The sequence below is a fragment of the Pectinophora gossypiella genome, chromosome Z, assembly GCF_024362695.1.
Source record: "Pectinophora gossypiella chromosome Z, ilPecGoss1.1, whole genome shotgun sequence".
In the NCBI taxonomy this organism is placed as follows: Eukaryota; Metazoa; Arthropoda; class Insecta; order Lepidoptera; family Gelechiidae; genus Pectinophora; species Pectinophora gossypiella.
This window is the reverse complement of record NC_065433.1, coordinates 18,520,145-18,530,038: the sequence shown is the minus strand read 5'-3', so window position 1 is coordinate 18,530,038 and position 9,894 is coordinate 18,520,145. Positions and strand designations below refer to the sequence as shown.

Below are 9,894 nucleotides of genomic sequence, written 5' to 3'. Positions count from 1 at the left end.
TCGAAAGTCAAACGCAAACTGCGCGTTGACTGGCCAGCGTCAGTCAGGTGTGCGAGCAAGCAAAACTTGTGAAGTAAACGAGCCTCCTATTACCCGGCCAGTTTTAAAACAAATTAATTAACACCAACGTTCTGTAATTGAACAACTAATATAATTCTATCGGTTAGCTCCTGGGGAACGTTTTGAATGCCCACGGAGCGCACGTTGCGTTCTAAGGTATACGTATACGTGATTGCATTTCGAAGGCAACCAGTTTTATTGGAAATCAGTGGTTTATACGCGAATTAACATTGAACTCTTACGTACCGTCATTGGGGTATTTTAAACTGGTTTATTTAGGTATGAGAGCTATAACCTGTTCGCAATTATTACTCCCCCATATTTTTCTTATTTATATGACAAACAGGATATAAACCGTGAGAAGATCCACATAAATTAAAAAAATAAATTTAACGTAAGTACCTATTTAAAAGCGTCATATTTTTGAAGAAACAAGTAGGTATCTAACGAGGCAGCACGAGAGTATATTTATTAAGTAATTTTGAAAATTATTCGGATGTATACCAATTTCAATACCAAAATGTTTCGTTTATATGTCTTTAGCTAAGCTTTAGTATGAACGATTTTTTCTTGTTTTTTATTTAAAGTTTGAGCATCATTATAACGAGCTATGACGAGCTGAAAAATGAGTTATAGTAAGTCTCACTTCGTAAAATGTTGGGAAGCCAAAGACCAAATAATTTTAGACTTAGTGATCAATCTCTTTGTATCTACTGCCTTGGTCCTTTCTGTTAGGCTAGAGACTCAGTCCGTAGGTACCTGGCTTGATCAGATGGCGATGGTTTCGAGGGTTACCGCAACGACGAATTGAAGACAGTTTGTCGATAACCATCAAAGCTTGATGCCCACAGAAGTGGTAAGGCAGGACTAGCGAACTGGTGCTTAGAATATGTTTAAGATTTTAAACAAAATACGCCGATATTTTCCGCTCGCCCTAAAGCACCGTGATAAATAAGTACGGGTACTCGTCCAATGAGGGGCTTCCCAAACCACGATCCCAAAAAAAAATAGATCTCACTGTATAACTCCAATGTGATAATTAGGTGCCTAATTTTTCAAAAATATAATGTAATGGCAGAAGAATATACGTATACAAATAAATGTAGCTTGATGTTTGGATTAGAGTTAGGTAGCTAACTAAGTTTTGGGGGCAACTAGAAAGATGGTTGAACAGCATGTTCTACCCTATAATCAAGGTAGGGGCATTATTTCTTACTTTTTATTAGACAGGTTTTTTAAAGATAAAACTTGTAAAATTACTTTTTACTGCATATTCAGTTTTCTGTCTCTCAAAATACAGGTCCCCTAGTTTGAGAGACAGCGTTACCTTCTGCTTTTAAATAACCACCATCAAAATTGTATACTTACTGTCAATGTAATTGTAAATAATATGTAAATTGTTGTGTGTGGAAATAAAAAAATATTTATTAAAATATAATTATATCTGTAGTCATTTGTATATCCGTAAATACTTAGATTATTAATTGTCTTTTATAGGTTACTCATTAGAATTCATTAGAGTGTGAATAATTTACGTCAGTAAGTATTATGACTAATGCTAAAAATGTCCACGGCTCACTCCGCAAGTGTTAGTCAGTAAAAGATTTCGCAAAAAATGTGAGTAGTCGGCGTAACGATGTAGTTTTTATTACGTATGAATACTTAGATAAAGTTTTCCCTTTAGGTTTTCCCAGCCGTAATCGTGGCCATGATTGCACCAGCTAGGATAGACGAGACGAGACGACGAAAATAATTTTGCCTTGGTTATGATTCTGTGATCCCATAGCCCTCAGCGCTTTGTACACACATAACCCATTTATGTAGTATAACGATATCCTAGTGCAACGGTTCAATGTATTAGTGGAGTCAACATACATACATACATAAACTCACGCCCGTAATCCCAAATGGGGTGGGCAGAGCCACAAGTAATCAAAGACAACTTGCAGCCACTGTTGATACGAAGTCCTAAGATGGATATGATGGAGTCAAATTCACCTCAAAAAGTAAAAGTCATCAAAATCGGACTTAAGAAGTTAGTTAGGAAGCTTCTACTTATTTATTTAAGTAGGTATATCAACAGTACACAGTAAAGATATAAAATTCAAGTCCTAATTATTTTTTGTATATATATTACAGGTACACACAGCATTCACAATTACAACAACAAAACGTATATAATATATACTTTATTTACTTACTCTATGTAATTTTCTTATTCAAAAAGAGTTCCCTTATAAGTGTATTATCATTGATACTTACATCGTTGGTCACGGGGTATAACTAGCCCAAACACCTCTACCAACCCACAGTGAAGCAGCGTATTGGAGCTACATCATACCTCCAGTTGAGGAAAGGCATGAGCCCATCAGCGAGTATATAGGCTATTTATGTTATGTTTTCACAGACGGGACACATTGCTAGAATTGATGGTAACCGCTGAACTTGGAAAACCCTAGAATGGAGACCCAGAGCGAAAACGAAGAGGCAGACCTCCAAAACGATGGGTCCATGACATCCGGAGATATGCAGGCCACGGCTGGATGCAGAGGGAGCAAGAGCGCCGGAAGTGGAGTAGAGGAGAGGAAGCCTACATCCAAAGCTGATTAAATCGGGCCACGATGATGATAATGATAATATGTTTTGTTTTTCATGTTTCTATTAACCTGAACTGGAACTGGGTGCAAATACAATAATCCTTTTGCTTTAGCTGTTGTCAGGTAAAAAAAAATAATCAAAAAACGCGTTCCACTGTTCACCTTCTCGGGCATATCGTGAGAAATTATGTGCTCTTTAATGCTAGACTATTAGTCATATGACCGATGAGCTGATCGCGTACTATTTATCAACTTAACATGTCTCCTGGTTACTTGTGGCTCTGTCCCCCCCAGTATGTATCAAAGGCGTGATTCGACACAATACACACAATACTTATCAAAAGTGAAAATTCAATCCAGGGCAACTGCAAGTCTTTTGACGGCTTGTTATTCTAGCCAGTCATATCGAGAAGGTAAAAACATTTAGGTAAGTACCTTATTAATTTGTGTTCCCGTCCGGTTAATTGAGGGGACGCCTGGGCCCAGTACTGGAAGGTATCATAATAGTCTATTTAGTATGAAAGGTATGTTATATTACGTGTACTTAGCCTTCCCTTTCCTCCCTGGCCATACTTGAAACGTAACTTTACTTCTCCTTTTCCTGTAAGTGGGTTTTTTTTACCTCAGTATTTTTTACAAGTGATACCAACTTAAAATCCCCTACCCTGCTTTCCTGTCGAATAAGACGAGAAAGCAACCCACCAGCGCCACCACTGGTAAATCTTAGCGACACCTAGGCATTATATACCGTACGAAATAACTAAATGAATAAAAAAAATGACTAGATAACACGTAAAGCAAAGAGTACTATATCTTTTCAACAGATGTCGTCAGTACGGATTCGGACGAAGCAAGAGATAAAATTTCCTAACAGATGGCGCTAGTAGTTGGAAAGTTAAAAGAAAATCGTGAGTTGTGTCATTTTAATTTAACATTAGCTTACATGAAACCTGCATGAACGTAATTCATGAATATAAAAGAACTTAATAATCGAAATCATTAATCTATCGAACCGGTTCTTAGGTTCTCTAAAACATAAAATAAACTACATTGAAACTACATCACTACCTTGTCTATGGTTGTGTTACTTTTTAAATATTGTTTAAGTAAAGACTTTATTATATGATGCCATTCATAAAAAAGCATTTTATTATTAAAGACTATTTTTTATTTAAAAATGAACTAAGTTCTTTTATTTTTTAATTTCTAGTTAGTTTTAAATATAAAATGTAAAACAACTGTAAAGAGAAATTGTAATTATTAACCATAAGAAGCTAGACGCCCGCACCGATGTTTGTGGTAGTTGGCAGTGAACGGAACGAAGTGTCGTCGTATAGATCGTTAGCTGACTGGCTGTCTGGCTGAAAATAGTGAACGAGTTTTCGAAATATGTTCGAATAAAAGTGATTACAGTGAGTGATTGTCATCTAGCAAGATGGTTGATGACGTGAGAGATATTACGGAAACCGCTGAAAATAAAGGTATACGTGCAATCATAGTTACAACGTATCGTTTTAGTGTAATTGTGATTAAAATTGTCTAACCCTAAACCGTGTCGTGGCCCCACGTCGTGGGTTCGTGCACCGCTTTCGAGAATGTCCGCAATGGGTCGTCGTCGACGCAATGCAATGTTTTGTTTTTCGTCTTTATTTGGACGTCTTTTTCACGTCGTGGTATGTTCTAAAATTAGAGTAAGGCGTGCCAGACGGCTGGAATGTGCCAAAAAACCGTAAGACCTCACAGTTTCCTCCTATTAACAATCATCCAAAAGTTCTTAGTTTTTATTAAATTACTTGCACTTTTGTACATTAACACTAATTTGTTATGTGTTGTTCCTGGCCTTTGTATGACGTAAATGCTGACAGATGGTAGCTGAATGATCCGCTGCTTGAGTCATAAGCACACAATTCCTACATGATTTATCTTTACGTTAATAATATTCTGTGTATACCTACATGTTGCTGAACATTTAGCACGACACTTTCTACCACCTTATCTTATCAACACTATCTAATATTTTATATGCAAAATGCAGTTGCTATAATGCCTTATTGTCATTATGACGGTTGAGAAATTGGATACAACATGTTATCTCTGATAAAAAACATAGATTATACTGGTGTTATTCCAATATTTTTCAAGTAGATAAGGCATTTCTGATAAATATGAAAGAAGAGGCATTTCAGTAGATTTATTGCTATAGATTGCGGTAGGTAATATACAAGCTAACCACATCCTTACTATAAAATTATTAGTATATGATTAAACAAACATGTTCGTAGCCACATCAGCATGAGTTACAAAACCAAACAACTTTAATATTTTATTTGAATACTATGTTACGAATGGAATAAACTGAAACATACCTATTTTGTTTTAGGTTCCACACAATTTCTTGTCACTTGTCACTGTAAATTACATTACAAGATGTTACAGAGAAATTTTATTTTAAGCTGATAATTATTTTAAAGAAAAAAAAATCACAATGTTTTAATCATAACTACATTTGAATTGTTATTTGGAAGCAGTTGTATCACATGTAATGTACTATTATGGACTAAAATGCGAAAACAGACTATTTACTGAGTAAATTGTGTTTCCCAAAACCATTCCCACCTATTGAATATGCGCATTTCATCAAATTACCTACCTACCTATTTATAATTTTTTTGTATGCAATCATAATATAGTTTTTCATTTTTGCCATATTGTAATTCTTATGATTCAGTTTTTGGTTGGCTGTGGGTCCGAATCCTAAATATGAATAGACAACATCATATTGCTAATATAAAATATCAAATTCACATTTCTTCTCACTTTATGTTAGCATTAGGACTTTTAATTTAGTATTATTATCATAATTTTCATTGTATTTTGTTAAAATAAATTCATAACCTTTGTGCAGTAACATGCACCCCAGTGGAGATTTTGAATACCTATTCCTTGATATAAAAGATTAGTCACAATTAACTGTTTGTACCTGTAGTTAATGCATAATTTATGATGGAATCATTGCTATGAGATCTCAGCAGGCTTGTCTTTAATATTATACTTGTCATATATGGCTAGCCTTCTATGGTAGCACATTGACCTTTTTGCTGTGGACTGGTACAGGCTGATGATAAAGTCAAAGGAATTCCACTTTAGTTTGTATATAAAGATGAGTCATTAAATCAAGTGTTCTCTTAAAGACCTTGAATTTTTATTACATCAGTCTTAATTTTCAATATTGGCTTATACTACAACATTAACATGATTTTGCATTATAATTTTAATGTTATGTGCTTTTAGGATTACATTATACATCTGACTTTGTATGAATTTTACTATTTTCACAGCTGAATTTCAATTATTTATGGATTCAGAACAATAGACTTTCATTATAATATCTTATTATAAAATATAATCTTTATCTTTCATTATAATATAACTTACCTACCATTATAGTTTTCTGTACCAATTACATTGTATCCTCTTAATACATTATAATTGAGTGATGAACAAAAATTAGAGGCTATGCTGGTTCCAAAAGGAGATAAGGACATAAGATGATGATGGAGACAATGCAATAGTGATAATGATGTGTCTACACTCAGCGGGATCCCCTGTCTGGGAGACAGAAGAGTGATGCAAAGAATTAGATCTGGATTTGTTCTACTGAATTATGCTGAAAACAGAATTTGTTCTGTTAAAAAAACGGAAATACAAAGTTTTCTAACCGACCTCCAGCCAGCGGGATATTTACTAAAGTTAAGTCTGATGAAGTATAAATTGGTATTAACTTTTAGATCTGTATTTATTCTGTTCAACAAAACAAGAAAAATACTTCTGACATCCTTACTTCAGCTACAATCAAGCTGCAATAAAACCTCCAAAGGACTTTTTCTCTCAATGACATTCTTGTCAACAAACACACAAATCAAAAATCAATTATTCTTTTACACTAAATTAATAAAAATTGAACTATTTACGACTATAAGTTCACTTAAATTACCTATTCGTACATCTAATGCTTAAATTAAAAAGTATAGAATTTGAAAGATATTAATTGGGTAGAATATAAAAGAGTTCATTATAAATTCAATAAATGCACCTTTATACTGTCTATATTCTTATCAATATAGGAAATGCAAATATTCTTTACGCAAATGTGATTAACACAATATCACTAACGGGATTTGTATTGCTAATAAACTACCTTACTCCTAAACAGCTTCAATTTGTACCTGATACATAGGTTTTTTTATATATTCTATCCACATAATATCTTTCAAATTCTAATACTTCTTAATTTAAGCACTAGATGTACGAATAGGTAATTTAAGTGAAATTATAGTCGTAAATAGTTCAATTTTTATTAATTTAGTGTAAAAGTTACAAAAGAATGTCATTGAGAGAAAAAGTCCGCTGACTGGAGGTTTCATTGCAGCTTGATTGTAGCTGAAGTAAGGATGTCAGAAGTATGTTTCTTGTTTTGTTGAACAGAATAAATACAGATCTAAAAGTTAATACCAATTTATACTTCATCAGACTTAACTTTGGTAAATATCCCGCTGGCTTGGAGGTCGGTTAGAAAACTTTGTATTTTCGTTTTTTTAACGGAACAAATTCTGTTTTCAGCATAATTCAGTAGAACAAATCCAGATCTAATTCTCTGCATCACTCTTATGTCTCCCAGACAGGGGATCCCGCTGAGTGTAGACACATGTGATAATGATACTAAACTCAAAGGCAAATTCAAATTGTATCAGTTAAATAACTAAAGGTTCTTTGTCACTGCACAAGTAATGAATTTAAATCAGTCCATGATACAATGGCTTTGGCGATAAAATATCGTTATGAATGTGACAGACTCTCGTATTAGGAAAGGCGACCTTGTACGGCTCCACTATCTCAAGTATATGTATAAAACATGCAAATTAATCATTATTTGTTACAAATGCCTGCCTACTTAATTTCAATATTCTTATGAATTGAGCAAATTTGAGTTTTATGTCGATATACGAAAATATTCGCGTGGGTTTAACTAGGTTTGGTATTTCGGATGTAACCTTAAGTAGGATGGTGAAAGATAGGTGTCGTGAATATTGATGTTTGGGTGAGTCGCCCACGTGACGCCAACGGCAGGTGTCGATCGCTTACTTTATTCGCCTACCTAGTTGATAATTTATCTTTTTGTTTAAAACGTCTACTGCTGTTATATACCTATATAAACAAATGCTCTTATCTAACGAGCGAAGCGTAAGCAATTTATTTTATGTAAGAGTAACTTTGTAGACAAAGACAGCTTATAAGTACCTGCATAGTCCTTAATAATAATTGTTGATCTAGGCAAATGTCATATGCCAGTTATTGTCAAGTGAAGTAGGTAAATACGTACCTATGCAAGCGAAGCACGTTTGGATGCTGACAACTTTGTCACCTCATCAGCCAGGGGCCTATGGCGGCTCAATCATAACCCTGACACCAGGGTTAACGAGGCTAGTATTCCACCTCACAACCCACACGATAAGAAAAAGAACCTCATCAGCCATTAAAGACTGTGGAGTATGCTCCTTCTCACTCGTGTATAACATATAGCGCAGTGTATAATTTGTTTATAAATATAAAATTATGCGTATGTACCATTATGGCATTGTATTCATTGTGAAAATTTATTGACCTAAATTGACTTCTACTTACGTACCTACAACATGCATTCCTTTCCATCTCGCTTATCAGTTGTATTAAGATTGTGATACACTATCGACATGCTACATTCTTGAAGTACAAGTAGTTACGTATGTAATAGTTAACAGGTAACCTACCTACAATCGTGTAAATTCATAATGAGCAGTAATTTTAGTTAAACTATAAATTCGACGTTTAACTTTATATCTATACTATACCGTATCAAAGCTATACCGTAGCGCGCATTGAGGACTCAAACCCCTCCCCCCCCCCCCCAATTTCGAATGCAATATACCTACCTAACCATAATTTGGAACCAGAACATTTGACCCTGGATACGGGTCTGAGAGCTGTCAATGGCATTAGACTAAGTCTAGTGAGTCAGTTTATTGTATCCTTCTTTCACACCCACACGTCCAAACTCCATTTTAATACAGACGCATTATAATCTGTATATCAAAAGATCTCGTGTATCTTCATTGAGGATTTAGATAGCGGATGTTGTTTTCATATTATATCAAGATTAAAGCTAAATGGAGTAGGTATTTAATGTTGTGTATAAAAATAGTGTTTTACGTAATATACAAGGAATATATATACCTTACGCGTTTTTGGCAGATTATAGATAGAAGCTTCAAAAATTCATCTTGGGATACTATCAGCAGTAGTATAAGGAAAAAGCAACAGTGATAGTTCTATACGCGCGGTGACTATACGAACACATTGAAGACTAAGTAAGTTCTAAGAATATAAGTACTGTTGACGGTAGTCGTATTTTCAAACTTTAGCAGATGAATAGATCTAAAGTTAAAAGGCTTGCAACGCCTGGATGACCCAATGTCAAGCGTTTAGCGTGAAGATAGTTGTTAAAAGTGGTTTTCGATGAGCTGCACTGCATTTTAAGTTTTAAATAACCACTAGAATCTAAGTAAGTACCTACCTAAGTACGCTATAAATTTGAAATGTGTTCCATTCTAAATTGCTACTAGCCGCCACGAAGTCTAGTAAGACTATTTTGAATGTCGTCACTGAGGGAACAGTTAAATTCTTTTTATTTTAGTCAACCTTAAATTAGTTTTAACGGTCAAGTTCTGTATCATAAACCTGTCGCTGTTATTAGGGACCCCGAAGGCAGTCATTATAATTCTTACCGAGCGTTCCATTGAATATCGCCTCTTTATTTTAGTAAATAAAGCCTAGCCTAGTTAGTACTAGGCTAGGACAGTCAATAAACTATTGGTCTTAATGTTCAATGGATTGTATACATTGAATCCATTCACTGGTTATTGATTAAAATTTACATATGTGTTTGTGGAGACCCTGTAGGCAGCGCGTGTGTGTAAGTGCTCGGAAATAATTGGGTCGAAGCTTCATCAAGGGCTTTTACCATTGAAAGACCGTAATAGTGTTAAAATCGCACCTTTTCTCGGCTATAATTCGTGTTGGCCAGTTACTCGTTGGTAGAACAGTAATTTTTCATCTACCTTTAACAGTATTTAGAATAACCGTTTACGAAAAAGCCGTCTACCGTTTCTCGAGAAACTATCGGTCGTCAGTACTTTCACTC

The 9,894-nt window shown here is 34.7% G+C and overlaps 1 protein-coding gene across 5 annotated transcripts in view; it reads left to right on the top strand.

Moving 5' to 3' along the window:
* Positions 1-3,975: 3,975 nt before the first annotated feature.
* Positions 3,976-9,894, top strand: part of LOC126380559 (uncharacterized) — a 36,891-nt gene continuing 30,972 nt past the window's right edge. For all 5 annotated transcript variants that reach the window (XM_050030053.1, XM_050030054.1, XM_050030055.1 and 2 more), the window contains exon 1: positions 3,976-4,138. In XM_050030053.1, coding sequence (XP_049886010.1) covers positions 4,093-4,138 — 46 coding nt within the window. In that variant the 5' untranslated portion in view covers positions 3,976-4,092. The remainder of the gene's footprint in view (positions 4,139-9,894) is intronic.